Below are 17,656 nucleotides of genomic sequence, written 5' to 3' on the forward strand. Positions count from 1 at the left end.
AACAGAGTAAGACTCTGTCTAAAAAAAAAAAAAAAGAAAAGAAAAGAAAAGAAAAAGAAACCCACAAAATTGGGACACATATCTATTTCACATCAACTAATCAACTCTGACTGTCCTGTATTGTTTGGATAACCAACAAAGTATTACATACTGACACTATTCCAAAGGCGTTTACAATCTACTAGAAACAATTAGAATTAAAAACATGAGAGCATGAGCAAGAAGACAAACAGTTTGGAGAACCACAATACCGAAGTTTAGAGAAAGCTTCATCAAAAGTAAAAACTGGGCTGGGGCTGGGGACGGTGGAGGAGAGACAGTGTTTCAACATGTTGGTCAGGCTGGTCTTGAACTCCTGACCTCAAGTGATCCATCCACCTCGGCCTCCCAAAGTGCTGGGATTACAGGTGTGAGCCACCGTGCCTAGCTTATGAGCTTCTTACAGGTAGAAAATTTGAGTTTTATATCTTTGTATCTCTATATTTAGCGCAGTGTCTTTTTCCTAATGAATGCTTAATAAATGATTGTTGTTTGGTAATCAGAGAAAAGACAAAAACACTCTCAGACATCAGTACTTCATCAAGGTCAGAGAGCCAAGGTAAAGACAAATGATTTGCAGAAAGCCTCTAAGGAGGGAGGCACTCGCCTCCCACATATAAAAACCATTTATTCTGTTAAGAAATTTTATTTTAAGTCATCTTAAGTTCATTTGGGAAGTATAGAAGATATAAATGCCCAATAATCAGAGAAACTGAAAAGCTGCTATGTGGGATACCTTTCCTAAGATTCAACCATGTTTCCTTCTTATTAGAGCACTCCTCTACTTTTCTGTTACTAAAATTTCTAGCTTCCCTTCTACAAAGTGATAATAAAAATCAAACATCAACTTTTCCTCTAAGAAAATCCATGAAAAAACCATGGTCATCATTGGTAATATTCAACTAGTTCAGGTTCTCCTCCCTCTTGGGCACATAATAGGATCATTTCCCCATCCCTTGGGTGGGAGCATGTGACTGATTTTGATCACTGAAATGTGAGTGTACGAGGATGTGTCACTTCAAGAGCTGGAACACACACATGCCCAGGTAGAAGCATATGTTGAGGAGATTTCCATCAGCCTGGACCTCAGAGGAACTACAGTCAGCAGAGACACCACAATGGCCACATAGCACGAGTGAAAAAATAAACCTTGCTATCATAAGCCATTGGGATTTTGGAGTAATGCATTACCTAGCCTACCTTGATTGATACAAAAATCAAGCCTGGAAAAGGGTTCTTAGTTAGGAATCAAGAAATTCTGCTTTGCTGGGTGTGGTGGCTCACACCTGCAATCCCAGCACTTTGGGAGGCTAAGACAGGCGGATCACCTGAGGTTGGGAGTTTGAGACCAGCCTGATCAACATAGAGAAACTCCGTCTCTACTAAAAAAAAAATACAAAACTAGCCGGGTGTGGTGGCGCATGCCTATAATCCCAGCTAGGCAGGAGGCTGATGCAGGAGAACTGCTTGAACCCAGGAGGTGGAGGTTGCAGTGAGCCAAGATCACGTCATTGCACTCCAACCTGGGCAACAAGAGCGAAACTCCATCTCAAAAAAAGAAAGAAAGAAAGAAAGAAACTCTGCTTCTTATCTTAGAGTAGGCCAATCCTCTTCTGCAATATAAGGAATAATAGCAAGAACAGTAAAATTGAATCTCAATTCCAGCCTTTCAGGGTGCCTATAAATCAGCAACCAAAGCAAAATACAATTTGTTTTATCTGCAACATATCCAAGTAATACCATGGGTAATAAGCTTTGTTTACTGACTACAACCTTGACAAACACTAGGTTTTACTGAAAACGGCTGCATATCAAATGAATATCTCTAAAGGTCAAATTGTGCTGTTTTGTGTACACTGTTATTCTACTAACCAGTAATAAGGAATGACTAACACACCAAACTTGAAGCAGCAGGTAATCAATGAGATTGTGTACTGAGGCAATCCAAAGTTCAAGTAAGGAAAGCGAGTGTGTATATGGCAGCAGATATTAAGTATAGTCTGGAACAATCCTTGCTTTTGTTTTTTTCTTTTTTTCTTTTTTACTTAAAGAGATGGGGTCTCACTTATTGCTCAGGCTGTTCTCAAACTCCTGGGCTCAAGTGATCCTCTCGCCTCAGCCTCCCAAAGTGCTGGGGATTATCGTCGTGAGCCTCCACAACCAGCCCAAGTGTCCTTCCTTCCTTCCTTCCTTTCTTCCTTCCCTCTCTCCTTCCTTCCTTTCTCTTTCTTTCTTTCCTTCTTTCTTTTTCCCTCCTTCCTCCCTTTTTTCTTTTTTCTTTCTTTTTCTTCCTTCCTTACCTTCTTTCCTTTTCTTCCTTCCTTTTCTTCCTTCCTTCCTTTCCTTCCTTCTTTCCTTCCTTTCCTTCCTTCCTTCCTTTCCTTTCTTTTTTTTTTGAGATGGAGTTCTGCTCTGTCGCCCAGGCTGGTGTGCAGTGGTGCGACCTCGACTCACTGCAACCTACACTTTCCAGGTTCAAGCAATTCTCCTGCCTCACGTCTCCCGTGTAGCTGGGATTAAAGGTGCACGCCACCACGCCTGGGTAATTTTTGTATTTTTAGTAGAGACAGAGTTTCACCACGTTGGCCAGGCTGGTCTCGAACTCCTGACCTCAGGTGAGCCACCCGCCTTGACCTCCCAAAGTGCTAAGATTACAGGCTCGAGCCACCGCGCCCAGCCCTTCTTTCTTTTTTTTTTCTAAACAAATTACAGGGATTTTAGAAATTTAAGAAATCATTATTGCTGATCTTTTTTTTTTTTTTTTTTTTCCTGAGATGGGGTCTCGCTCTGTCGCCCAGGCTGGAGTGCAGTGGCGCGATCTCGGCTCACTGCAAGCTCCGCCTCCAGGGTTCATGCCATTCTCCTGCCTCAGCCTCCAGAGTAGCTGGGACTACAGGCACCTGCCACCATGCCCAGCTAATTTTTTGTATTTTTTAGTAGAGACAGGGTTTCACCGTGTTAGCCAGGTTGGTCTCGATCTCCTGACCTCGTGATCTGTCCGCCTTGGCCCTCCCAAAGTGCTGGGATTACAGGCATGAGCCATCATGACCAGCCGATCTCTGTCTTTATGTTACCCTGAGGGAATAAGATTTTGGCCTCTGAAAAAAATATTCTACAGCCAACACTAAGAATTGAAGATAACATACAGGCTCTCCCTCCTCTCCCTCTCCCCCTCCCCCTCCTCTCCCTCTCCCCGTCCCCCTCCCTCTCCCCACTGTCTCCCTTTCCACGGTCTCTCTCTGATGCCGAGCCGAAGCTGGACTGTGCTGCTGCCATCTCGGCTCACTGCAACCTCCCTGCCTGATTCTCCTGCCTCAGCCTGCTGAGTGCCTGCTATTGCAGGCGCATGCCGCCACGCCTGACTGGTTTTCGTATTTTTTTGGTGGAGACGGGGTTTCGCTGTGTTGGCCGGGCTGGTCTCCAGCTCCTAAGCGCCAGTGATCCGCCAGCCTCGGCCTCCCGAGGTGCCGGGATTGCAGACGGAGTCTGGTTCACTCAGTGCTCAATGGTGCCCAGGCTGGAGTGTAGTGGCGTGATCTCGGCTTGCTACAACCTCCACCTCCCAGCCGCCTGCCTTGGCCTCCCAAAGTGCCCAGAGCGCAGCCTCTGCCCAGCCGCCACCCCGTCTGGGAAGTGAGGAGCGTTTCTGCCTGGCTGCCCATCGTCTGGGACGTGAGGAGCCCCTCTGCCTGGCTGCCCAGTCTTGAAAGTGAGGAGCGTCTCTGCCCGGCCGCCATCCCATCTAGGAAGTGAGGAGCACCTCTTCCTGGCCGCCATCCCATCTAGGAAGTGAGGAGCGTCTCTGCCCTGCCGCCCATCGTCTGAGATGTGGGGAGCGCCTCTGCCCCGCCGGCCCGTCTGGGATGTGAGGAGCGCCTCTGCCCGGCTGCAACCCCGTCTGGGAGGTGAGGAGCGTCTCTGCCTGGCCGCCCCGTCTGAGAAGTGAGGAGACCCTCCGCCTGGCAGCCACCCCGTCTGGGAAGTGAGGAGCATCTCCGCCCCGCAGCCACCCCGTCTGGGAGGGAGGTGGGGGGTCAGCCCCCTGCCTGGCCAGCCGCCCCATCCGGGAGGGAGGTGGGGGGGCCAGCCCCCAGCCCGGCCAGCCGCCCCGTCCGGGAGGGAGGTGGGGGGGTCAGCCCCCAGCCTGGCCAACTGCCCCATCCGGGAGGGAGGTGGGGGGATCAGCCCCCCACCCGGCCAGCCGCCCCGTCCGGGAGGTGAGGGGCGCCTCTGCCCGGCCACCCCTACTGGGAAGTGAGGAGCCCCTCTGCCCCGCCAGCCGCCCCGTCCAGGAGGGAGTTGGGGGGTCAGCCCCCCGCCCGGCCAGCCGCCCAGTCCGGGAGGAGAGGGGCGCCTCTGCCCGGCCACCCCTACTGGGAAGTGAGGAGCCCCTCTGCCCGGCCACCACCCCGTCTGGGAGGTGTACCCAACAGCTCACTGAGAACGGGCCATGATGACAATGGCGGTTTTGTGGAACAGAAGAGGGGGAAAGGTGGGGAAAAGATTGAGAAATCGGATGGTTGCCGTGTCTGTGTAGAAAGAAGTAGACATGGGAGACTTCATTTTGTTCTGTACTAAGAAAAATTCTTCTGCCTTGGGATCCTGTTATCTGTGACCTTACCCCCAACCCTGTGCTCTCTGAAACATGTGCTGTGTCCACTCAGGGTTAAATGGATTAAGGGCGGTGCAAGATGTGCTTTGTTAAACAGATGCTTGAAGGCAGCATGCTCCTTAAGAGTCATCACCACTCCCTAATCTCAAGTACCCAGGGACACAAACACTGTGGAAGGCCGCAGGGTCCTCTGCCTAGGAAAACCAGAGACCTTTGTTCACTTGTTTATCTGCTGACCTTCCCTCCACTATTGTCCTATGACCCTGCCAAATCCCCCTCTGCCAGAAACACCCAAGAATGATCAATAAAAAAATAAAAATAAAAAAAAAAGAAGATAACATACAGAAAGTACAGTAGTCCCCCCTTACCTGCCTAGAATATGTCCTAAGACCCCCAGTGGATGTGATATTTTTTCCTATACACACATACCTAAGATAAAGTCTAATTTGTAAATTAGGCACAGTAAGAGATTAACAACGATAATAATAAAAACAATTATGACAATATGCCAGCATCATTACTCTTGCACTTTGGGGCCATTATGAAGTAAAATAAAGGTTACCTGAACACAAGCACCGTGACACTGTGACAGTCAAGATGGCTACTAAGTAAGCAGTGGGCAGCTAGTGTATATAGCACGGATACAATGGATGAGCGGATGATTCCCATCCTGGAGCAGGACAGAGCAACATTTCATCATGCTGCTCAGAATGGCATGCAATTTAAAACGTATTGTTTATTTCTAGAATTTTCCATTTAATATTTTTGGACCATGGTTGACTGTGCATAACTGGAACTACAGAAAGTGAAACTGCAGATAAAACTGTCTGTCTTAACCACGCTTTAACTCTGCCCTACAACTGGCCTTTCTGTATGTAAGATAATAAATTTCCTTATTACTTAAGCCAAAAAAAAAAAATTCTGCCACAAAATTCTTACCTATCAAGTATCAGTAAAGAAGGGTTTTATAGATGCAATGGAACACAAGGCTGGTCTCAGCTCTCTTCTTCTCTTAGGCACATCCAGATAGAGAAACAGAGGCAGCCAGGGATAGTCAGGTATGTTAACTCGCACCTTTTACAAGAACTAAAACTCAAACAGAATACCTTATTCTTCTAGACCAAATAGCTCCTCTTTCATCATCAAAAACACAAACTGTATGTCCCTCACTTGTCCCTCCATTCCTGGAGACCTGCAGTCAGGACATCTGCTTCAACGTCACAGGGTGTGGCAGGTATTAATGAGCTTTGTTATCACAAGCTCTGTTCACAGAAGGGACATCTGGCAAACAAAACCCAATATTACTGTTTATGATCCTTTCATCTTAGTGCTCACGAGTTAATTTTGAACCCTCAGCATTTTTCCATTTTAGCAGCCTATGCTTAGCAGAGATTTAAAATTCCATACTATGAGGTTTTCTTGGGTTCAGCACCATTCAGAAGCATATGTTTCAATTCTCTTGCGAGGGCCCACTGCAAATTGAAATCTATTTAAAAAAAAATAAAGTGCTGGATAAATTCCCTTGACATAGCCATTGAATTGTGACTCTGATGACCAAATCTTGAAAGCCCAACTGAATTCTAAATCCAGCTTTGCTATTAGATACTGGTAGATCAGAATGTTAGGTCACCCACACAGTTTTCTTTGAACAAAATTCAATTCACCATAATTAACACCAACACCCAGCTCAGTCATGATGTTGAGCTGTGTTTAGGGATTTCTGAAAGCAAAAGGGAACCAATACCTTAGGCTCTAAATGGCACAGCCAGGAGAGCTGATGGTTACCCCAGAGACTATGAAATCAGACCTTACTCCAGCCTCCAACAGTTTAAATCATGAGCAACCTTATGAGACTAGAGTCCTGGGAACTCTTTAGTGACACTCACCTGAAGATTACCCCAGTCAGTAAAAGGTACCACACTAGATTCAGTGAGGAATACAAAGATAAGGCAGTCTAACCAAGCAGGGAAAACATAGAAAGGTATATAAATTAAGGTCACAGAAGGATAAAAATAATACTATACCTGGTTCAAAGAGATCACAATAGGCTAGACCATGAGGGCAAGCTTTAGGGTGGTAGGATTTGAGCTGCACTTGAATGACAGGCAGTATATAGTACATGAAAAGACAATTCAGGCAGAGAGTTGAGGCAGGAACTACAAAATAAGTAGGAGTGGTCCACTGTGGCTGGAGCAGAAAGTGTCTGGCCAGTAGTTACGGAAGTAAAGCCAGGATAGGATAGGCACAAATTGTGGAGAGCCTTGAATGTGTCCAGCCAAGGAGTCAAGGCTAGTCTAAGAAGGACATTAGAAAAACTAATTTCAGTATGTGGGATCAACAAGAAGGAAGAGAGAATAAGGTTAGAAAACCTGCCAGAAACAATCAAGAGACATGACAACTAAAGACAATGTTTGACTCATAACTGAAACTGAGATTTAAAAAAAGATCTAAAGGACATTTCTGGGACAATTGGGAAACTTAAATATGAACTATATATTGGAAAACAATATTTATTAATGTTAAATTTCCCAACTATGTTAATTGTGTTGTGCATCATTAGAGAATTACATACAATGTATTATATAAGAATATCCTTGCTCTTAGGAGATATTTATTGACATATTTAGGGATAAAAAGTTATGATGCCTGCAACTAATTCTCAAAATTGTTCAGGAAAAAAAGTATATATGTATATAGAGATAAAAGCAAGTATGCCAAATGTTAATAGTTGGTGAATCTAAGAACAAGATATAAAGAAGGACATTACAGAAAAAAGCAACAGGTTTAGTGATTGACTGGATCTTGGGAGCGAGGAAGAGGGAGAAAAGGTTTTGAATGTAGATGACAGAGGATGGTAGTAACACTCCTGGAAAAGGGAAGCTGCAGGGAGAAATGGTTTTCAGAAGACATATGCTGCAGCTGGCTCTGGATACGTGGCAAGAAGAAATTTAGATGTGAGAATGACATTAGGGAGAAATGCCTTCAGGCTGTTGGAAATACAGGAATAGGACTCGAGCCATACATCAAGACTAGAATTACCCATTTGGGAATTACCTACATAGATAATAGTGTGAGCATGAAAATTTTTTTTTAAATACCCAAGTTTTGCTTCAAGACCTAGAACATGAAAAATGGATGAGATTTATGCTAGAAATATGAGAGGGAGAAGAGAGAGGTGAGAGATGACTGACAACATAACTTCCTGATAGAGTGGGAAAAGAATAGGAAAAAAATCAGCAGGGTTCTATATGACAGAAAGAAAGGTGGAAAAAGATTAAGAGAGTGCTCCACTGAAGGGTTAACAGTATCAGATACCACAGAAACAATAAAAAAGGTGATGACTAGGAAACGGCCACAGGATTTGAAAATTGGGAAATCATCAGTGAATTTTGGGTAGGACTGAAAACCAGGCTATGGGACTCTAGAAAGAGAACAGAGAAAGTAGAATTAAAGACTGGGCGTAAATCACCCACGAATTCAAGTTCACCTTGCATGAGAACAATGGAAATGGAACTACAGTTAGTGGGGCAGTAGAGCCATGGGAAGGGCTGTATTCACTCCGAGACCAGGGCATTCTGCGTAGACACAGAAGAACAAACACTAAGGACACCTTAGAGACCAGTGCAAGAAGTGACATTATGGTGTGTGTCGGGGAGAGACAGAAAGAGAACTTGGCTCTAGAAATGGAATGAAATAAACCCTCCTTTAACACACGAAGAAAAGGAAAGAGAGGAGGTGAAAAAGAGAGAAGCAGTGATAAAAAGAGTATACAAAAACAACTTAGGAGGTTAAACAAGAAATCACAAGATTAGGAATAAACAACTTGGCAGAGCCGAGGAATTCAGTCATATCTGGTCTTTACACAGGCCTACTACTCCGGCCACATCTGCTTAAGGTGATGGGGCATCTATCCATGACTATCTAATGAAGATCTTAAAGACCTAGGAACTGATGAGAGTTTCTGACCTCAAGGTGAAGAGATTCTTTAGTTAAAAAGAACAGAGTTCAAGGTGATGTTCCTATTGTCTTAGGACAAGGCTTTTGCCTATCTTAGTAAAAAGATCATTTTTTATTATCAACAGAAGAAGCTATACTTGAATTAGCAACTGCTCTCTATGAGGGCAAAGATAAGCTTGAAATCCTATGAAAAGGAAGCCACCTATTGGAAGCCTCAGACATTCTAAAGCTGAATAGGGTAGGATTCTGATTCCTTGCATCACTTGTTTTCAAAAATCTCAGGAGATATGAACAGTTATTTCCTAATACTGCATGAACAACAAAAATACATAGTTTCATAAACTGTAAAAAAAATTTGCAGTGGCAGCAAAATACTTTATGGAACTTATCTGAAGATAAGACATATGAGGAAGAACAACATTTTTATGGCCTTTTATTTCCTTCTAAAAGCCACATCCAATAAAATGGCTGGAACTGGAATTACTTTACTGCTTTAGCAGGCATCCTTACAGATGTTTACAAAGCAGTATTAGAATGATGATGCAAAAAAATCATGATTACCTCAGGAACTGGAAAAAAAGCTTTTGATAAATTTTAACATCCTTTTATGATTAAAAATCCTTAGTAGGAAGAGAAAGGAAGAAACATCCTTAACCTGACAATCTTTACCAAAAAAACCTATAGCAAATACTCTACTTCATGGTGACAGGATGAAAGCTTCCCTTTGAAACCAGGAATCAGAGCAGATGCCCACTGTCACTACTTCTATTCAATACAACTTCTACCAACACATTTATTTTTTTGAGACGGAGTCTCGCTCTGTCACCCAGGTTGGAGGGCAGTGGTATGATCTCGGCTGCCGGGTTCAAGTGATTCTCCTGCCTCAGCCTCTCAAGTAGCTGGGACTACAGGCACACCACCACGCCCAGCTAATTTTTGTATTTTTAGTAGAGACAAGGTTTCACTATGTTGTCCAGGCTGTTCTCAAACTCCTGACCTAAGTTGACCCATTCGCCTCAGCCTCCCAAAGTGCTGGGATTACAGGCATTAGCCACTGTGCCCGGTCCTTACAAATAAATATGTTTTTAAATCACAGGCAGACAATCTCACAGAAGAAAGAACAAAGGCCCTGAATAAACATTTCACTAGAGAGGACCTCCTAATAGCCAATAAACAAGAAAAGATGCTCATCTTCATGAGAGATGCAATTGGAATGACAATGAAATGCTAGTACATACCTACTAGCTGGATAAAAATTAAGTTCTATATCCGTCAGTCAGGACAGACTTGGTTAAGTCACAGTAACAATTTTAACATTTCATGGCTTAAAGTAACAAGTTTATTTCTATCATACTATGCACACATCCACTGTGCGTCCACTGGGGGGCACTGCTGTACCTCATCCTCAGTTAGGGACCCAGGCCCTGGAAGGCTGTGTGTCCATGCTTCCACAAATGGAATATATATATAGATTCCATTATTATATATATTAGCACTGCCTCCTAAGTTTTGCCTAGAAGTGACACATGGCACTTCCACTCACACTTCATTAGCTAAAGCAAGTCACATGGCTACACCTAACTTCAGGAAGGCATATTAGTATAATTTTACCATGTTTCCCGAAGGGGAAAGAACTGTAAATAGTTAACAGTTCTAATGATTACCACACTGAGAATATAAACCTTTGGTGAGCATACAGAGCACTGGGAACACTCACCCCCCATTGGTAGAAGTATAAATGGATACAATCACTCTGGCATTATCTAACAAAGTGGCAGATACTATGGCCTACAGTCCAGAGGCCTTGAGCCTCAGACTTCTTTTGCCAGTGCTGCAGGCCTGCTGGTGCTTTTGTGCTTCCTTCTAGAGGCCTGTTTCTTCCTTCTAGAGGCCTCACCTATGACCCAGGAATTGCACTGTTAAGAGAAATAGATGTTTCAAGAAAATGTACAAAAATGTACAATAGCATCCATTTTCAAGAATATTCATGACAACATATTTCATAAAAGCTCCAAACTCAAAACAATCTAATTCCATCAGTCATAGAATGGATAAATTCATATAATGAAATCCTATGCAGCAATGAAATTAAACTACCTAAGGCTACATGTAACAAAATGGGTGATTCTTACAAATAACACGGAGCAAAGAAGGTAAAACACAAAACAACAAACGTTGACTTTCAAAATCACCTTGGAGGCTGGGCGCGGTGGCTCACTCACGCCTGTAATTCCAGCACTTTGGGAGACTGAGGTGGGTGGATCACCTGAGGTCAGGAGTTGGAGACCAGCCTGACAGATATGGTGAAACCCTGTCTCTACTAAAAATACAAAAATTAGCCGGGCATGGTGGCAGGCACCTGTAGTCCCAGCTACTCTGGAGGCTGAGACAGGAGAATCACTTGAACACGGGAAGCAGAGGTTGCAGTGAGCCGAGATCACACAACTGCACTCCAGCCTGGGCAACAGAGTGAGACTCCGTCTCAAAAAAAAAAAAAAAAAAAAAGTCACCATGGAGGTATACTCCAGGTTGCCTAGACAATGAACTAGCTTAGACTAGGGGGTTGGGAAGCTACCCCTTCTCCCAGTGAGAGGGGCTGCACCCAAGCACAACTTCCCACAGGACCTATAGCTGTCTTCTCCAGGTGTGTATTATCCCACAGGTCCCTAAGTTTCCAGGTGTTGGGCAGCTGGCATTCCCAGACAACTTCCTTTTTTTTTTTTGAAATGGAGTTTTGCTCTTGTTGCCCAGGCTGAAGTGCAATGGCATGATCTCGGCTCCCTGCAACCTCTGCCTCCTGGGTTCAAGTGATTCTCCTGTCTCAGCCTCCTGAGTAGCTGGAATTATAGGCATGCACCACCAAGCCTGGCTAATTTTGCATTTTTAGTAGAGACAGGGTTTCTCCATGTTGGTCAGGCTGGTCTCGAACTCCCGACCTCAGGCCTCCCAAAGTGCTGGGATTACAGGCGTTAGCCACCGCGCCCGGCCCCCAGACAACATCTATAAGCAGCTGGCACACAAATACAGATTTCGTGGTGTCTAAGCATTCTGCCTATCTCTCCACTAGCAAAGCTACTCTCATAGGTGCCTGATAAAAAAGAGAGCATTGGAGGAGGTGGGTGATGGGAGTCATTCCAGCAGAGACACCTCAATACACCTCTCCATGGGCTCTTCTCTTGCTTTGAAAACTCCCCCTTTCCTAGTAAAATCTATCCTTGAATCCCTGAATCTACACCTGAGATGTTAAGAAATTCATTTGCAGCCTGGTGAGCAACAGGTGGCATCTTCAAAGAACCCACTTTGCACACCAGGTGGTAACTTCGAAAGTAACACCTTGTATTTAACAATTTGGTTGTTTTTTTTTTTTTTTTGAGACACAGTCTCGCTCTGTCGCCCAGGCTGGAGTGCAGTGGCGCGACCTCGGCTCACTGCAACCTCCGCCTCCCGGGTTCAAGCGATTCTCCTGAATAGCTGGGATTACAAGCGTGCATCATAACGCCTGGCTAATTTTTGTACTTTTAGTAGAGACAAGGTTTTGCCATGTTGGCCAGGCTGGTCTTAAACTCCTGACCTGAAGTGATCTGCCTGCCTCAGCCTCCCAAAGTGCTGGGATTACAGGTGTGAGCCACGACGCCCGGCCTGTATTTAACAATATTATTTTAAAATCATAACAATAAGGCCTATAGAAGGCACCTCTCCATTCCCCCTATATTTTCAAGTCTCTTTAATACTTGAAAGGGACTCTAGTCCCTCTAGTACAAAAGGAAACTAGATTTGAGCTATGGCTCTCCTTGACAGAAGTTGCAAAATAGCAGATCTTTAACATATGAAAAGTATAAAACAACTCTAAGTGCTTGCAAAGAAAGGGTGCTAAGAGATCACTGAAGTTTCCAAAAAGTATACAACCCTTTCATATGAAAGGGAGGGTGACTCAAAAGCATCAGTAAATACTGGAAGCCCCGTGAGGTTGTCAGGGAGTCCAAAGTTAAGTATCTAAAGAAGGAAAAGGGTTCCATGATGTTCCTGCACTAGGATGCTGACAGAGTCACAGAGCCATGTCAGATGGTGAGAGACAAAACTTTACTCCATTCTAATGTCATCCAAACTCAAGAATGCATTCACTACATTAGCCTGGAAAGTGGGGATCTGCCAACCTCAGCAGGGTCAACCAAGACTGAAGACCCTATTGAAAAACAACAAGAAAATCCTTTAGACAGCAATGCTAGCAACGATGGATCTAAAAACTCCTACTTCATCATGATGAAAAGGTTAATAAAGGATCATGGCTTAGCAAAGAGCAGCAGTCTCCTAAAAAATCATCTCTCTCCAAGGGCCAGGGATCATAATGACAACAATCAGTTGAAGAAAAACCAGGACCAAGCAAACCAAAGACGCACCAGTAAACTGCACAGGGGAGAGCATGTGATAAGTTGAATAAAATAAACATGGCAATTCCTATTCCCTTGCTGGCTATCGCCCAAGTTTAATTTGGCATATGAGGACATAGGCCATGTCACAGTTATCCTAGCAAAACAAATCTGAGAACACCTACTTGGGGCCATTTTAATTCTGCCTCTGATAGTCTGCCTTCCTACAGAATATCACCTGACCTTGAATTACATTACAGATCTCTTAGTCACTATATTACTCTTTAGGAAAGATATAAATTTTACTATCTAAGTCAAAGCCCCTGTGTCATGATTATTCCAAAGTTTCGTTGTCACTGGCCTATGACTAGGAAACTAATTTTATAATCAACATAAAACTATTTATCTCACCTTTGGCCAAGTAGCCAGTGACATCATTCTCCTGTATCAAGAAATCAGTCTGTGAACAGATGAACCACGATATAGTAATAATAATCTTATGCACGTTAAAACTGTTAGTAGATCTTAGCAAAAACAAAACAAAACCCAAACTATTAAATATATTAAATAAAACAGGTTCTAGGACTATCTTAAGAGTGAAAAAAAACAAGAAACAATATGAAGATGTAGAGGTGGCTAGAGATGCCCAAGGCTCTTGGTTTTCTAGTAACCCTAGTTTGGAAGAGAATTGCAAGAGAATATACCTTATCCATATGGAAGATCAAATCCAATTCACACACATTTTCGAAACACTTATCCAGAGTTTCCACAAAAACCTAGAAAACAAGGAGAAATAGATAAAGAAGAGAAATAGGAACACATTCACAGCTTTATCAATGTCACATCTGAAAGTAAAAGGGGCTGTCACAATACTATTTACTTTATGATAAATCTCAAAAAAAAAAACAAACCTACCTTTTGTCTCCAGCATTAGCTGATCACCCTACTTATCTCGATTTAGAGGGAATAATCTAGGACAGGAAAACCTTGTTTTCAGCATAGCAACACAACCAGCAGACACATGTGGCTCTTTCCCCCTTTATAAGATGCTAATTTATGGTAGGGCATGGTGGCTCATACTTACAATCTCAGCACTTTGAGAGCCCAAGGCAGGAGGATCACTTGAGGCCAAGAGCTCAAGACCAGCCTGGCTAACAAGACGAAAACCCATCTCTACTAAAAATACAAAAATTATCTGGGTGTGGTGACATGAGCCTGTTATAGTCCCAGCTACTTGGGAGGCTGAGGCACGAGAATAGCTTGAACGAGAATCGTTTGAGGTGGAGGTTGCCATAAGCAGAGATCGCACCATTGCACTCCAGCCTGAGTGACAGAGTGAGAGTCTCTCAAAAAAAAAAAAAGAAAAAAGAAAAAAAATTACATAAAAGAATAACAAATTAAAAAAACCAACTACTTACAATAATGAATACATGTACAAAAAATTTTTCATTATTACAGGGTTAACATAGCTGTGTTTTAATTTCAGCCAACATTAACTTCAAAACATCTTCCCTTTTTAATTTTTTTGGTCAGTTATTTAGCCTACAAAACACCTTCCTATGAATAAATTTAATTGACGTGTTTACAACTTAAAATTTTTTTTTAAAAGCCCTGAGCTTACTTCTCTATAGAACCTTTTAACTTTTAATAAAACATAACAGAAAAGTGTACAAATGACAAGAGCACAGTTTAATGAATTTTCAGAATGAACACACCATGTAACTACAACCTAGGTATCTATCTATAACTGTTTAATTTCTCTCAGACAATGACCTCATTTAAACAATCTCATTGTCAGCAGTGTCATGAATTGTTTGGCACTGCATGAAAATGGGTCTTACTTGAGGCCAGCAAGTGACGGAGACCACGCACACCATTCCACTGTAGCACAAGATGGGTGCTCATAGGCAAACCACCCTGCAGTGGCTGCTGGGGAGACAGACCCACTTGCCATGAGGAACCAATGCACACTATTGGAGCTGATCCTGCTCTGTCTTTTCGCTATGTAAGTAAAGCTTTATCCAGTGTTTGCACTTTTTCCTTGCCGACTCTGATGCCAAGATGCAATGGGCAAGAGCATTTAGATTCCTTTCTTGAGACTGGTAATGAGTGCACTGTATTTTGTCAGATACCAACCATTTTGGAAAACTATTTGACATTATGTATGCATGTTCTATGATCTAGGAATTCTACTCCCAGATAACATATCTAACAGGTATATACATGTATGCCAAAAACCACATACAATAATTTCGTATTAGTGCTATTCATAAATCTTTACATTTTTAACAGTGCCAGAATATTTCACTATAAGGACACATAGTTAAATGGGTCTATTTCTCAATCACTATGCTGGGTACTTGGTAAGCCCTTATAATCCTGCAGTTCAAGTCCTTCAGTTCTGGGAAATTTTATCGAATTATTTTGTTGAGAATTCCCTCCTTTCCACATTCCTAATCAATCTTTTTGGAGCTGCTTATATTCAAGTATTGGACCTCTGTCTGTCTTCTTCTCTTTTTTTTTTTTTTGAGACAGACTCTCGCTCTGTCGTCCACGCTGGAGTGCAGTGCCACGATCTTGGCTCACTGCAGCCTCTGCCTCCTGGGTTCAAGCAATTCTCCTGCCTCAGCCTCCTGAGTAGCTGGGATTACAGGCATGCACCACCACGCCTGGCTAATTTTTGTATTTTTAGTAGAGACGAGGTTTCACCATGGTGGCCAGGCTGATCTCCAACTCCTGACCTCAAGTGATCCCCGTCTCGGCCTACCAAAGTGCTGGGGTTACAGACGTGAGCCACTGTGCCCAGCCTCTGTCTTATTTTCTTATCTTTTCTCTCCCATTTTCCATCTCTGCCCATTCTGAGACAATTGATTAACTTGATTTTCTAATACTTCAATTGAAGTGGGTTTTTGTTTCCATTTCCTCTCATTTTTTATTTCTAAGAGACCATTTTGTTCATTTTGTGTGAGCAACAAGGCTGTGAGTGTTTTTGTTTAGCACCCATTTAGCAATAAGACATAAACGGGTCTTATTTTATTTCTAATTAATTAATAAATGGGTCTTATTATTATTTAAAATAAATGTCTTATTTCTCTGTGGCATTTTTTTTTTTTTTTTAAGACAAGGTCTCAGAACACTGCAGCCTCAGCCTCCCGGGTGCAGGTGATTCTCCTGCCTCAGCCTCCTGAGCAGCTGGGACTACAGGTATGCGCCACCATGCCTGGCTAAAATACTTCGTATTTTTAGTAGAGATAGGGTTTCACCATGTTGGCCAGGCTTTCTCTGTAGCTTAAGAATAGGGTTTTGGGTTTTTTTAAACTGTTTTCCTTTCTTTATATGGTGTCCATTTTAAAGTTGCTTTTTATTGTTTGTTCATTTTATCTCCTTCTTCTATGTTAGAGGTTTTCCTCAGATGTCTGATAATCCTTGGTTTTTCATTTGTTACAAAAGGCTGATTGAAAGCTCTACAATCATGGATATTTCTTGCCCACCCCCATGGCTATTTGCTTCCCTAGCGAAATCTGTCTCACGTGTCCATGTGAAGAGACCACCAAACAGGCTTTGTGTGAGCAACAAGGCTGTTTATTTCACCTGGGTGCGGTCTTTCTAGGTATCAAAATTCATTGTAAAGCTTTGTTAACTAAAATAGTATAATACTAAGGCTGGGTGAGGTGGCTCATGCCTATAATCCCAACACTTTGGGCAGCCAAGACAGGAAGATCCCTTGAGCCCAGGAGTTTGAGACCAGCCTGGGCAACATAGCAAAACATCGTCTCTACAAAAAAATAAAAATAAAAAAATTAGCCAGGCATAGTGGCACACACCTGTAGTCCCAGCTACTTGGAAGGCTGAGGTGGGAGGATTGCTTGAGCCCAGGAATTCAAGGTTGCAGTGAATTATCATTGCACCACTGCATTCCAGCCTGAGTGACATAGCAAGACCTTGTCTCTAAATAAATTTTAAAAATAAAATAAAAGTATAACTCTAAGACGGGAATATAGATCAGTGGGGCAGAATATAAATTACTGAAACATACATGTTTATAAAATGCAATTTTTAAAATAAGAGTGGTATTTTAAGTTGGTGGGGAAAAGACAAGCTAACTGACAATGTTGGAACAGTTATCCTTTGGGGGAAAAATAAAGTTACATATTTCAATGCAGACATAAAAATATCTAAAAGATATTAATGAGCTAAATGTAAAAAAATAAATTAAAAAAGCAACGGCAGATCCCCTGGGTGCCATCCAGGCCCCTGGAAGGAGCTATTCAGTCTGTGGCAAAGCTTTGAGGTGGCTGGTACTGCTAAAAGCGGCACGTGGAGGTGCCCCCTAGCGGCCTGAGCTCTGAACTGCGGCAGCCAGAGCACATGCGAGGAGAGCCAGACCACAGTTTGCAGCAGCACCGTCCCAAAAGGCTGTTTTCAAAAGATGTTTCATGAAACTAAGACTGGGTTCTCAAGATAGGGTAGTTATCCAGGACAAGATGGACTAGCCCCAGAAAAAGACATCCCCAGATAGTGGGGGGAAAAAGAACTGTCAGATGCATCTGTTTTTCTTACTCAAAATATTATTCAAGATCACAATCAAGGTCAAGAGAAAGAAAACAAGAAGGAAAACGAAGGACGAAAACACAAAGCGCATGCTGATGGGCAAAGAGGCTGAACTGAAGACACTGCAGAC

The 17,656-nt window shown here is 43.0% G+C and overlaps 1 protein-coding gene across 1 annotated transcript in view; it reads right to left on the bottom strand.

Annotated features, from left to right (window-relative positions):
• The window catches only part of AP3S2 (adaptor related protein complex 3 subunit sigma 2), a 58,381-nt gene that overhangs the window by 21,340 nt on the left and 19,385 nt on the right, over positions 1-17,656 (bottom strand). The window contains exon 4 of the mRNA XM_019010768.4: positions 13,680-13,751. Within this exon, the coding sequence (XP_018866313.1) occupies positions 13,680-13,751 (72 nt within the window). The remainder of the gene's footprint in view (positions 1-13,679; positions 13,752-17,656) is intronic.

The sequence above is a fragment of the Gorilla gorilla genome, chromosome 16 (genome assembly GCF_029281585.2).
Source record: "Gorilla gorilla gorilla isolate KB3781 chromosome 16, NHGRI_mGorGor1-v2.1_pri, whole genome shotgun sequence".
Classification (NCBI taxonomy): Eukaryota; Metazoa; Chordata; class Mammalia; order Primates; family Hominidae; genus Gorilla; species Gorilla gorilla.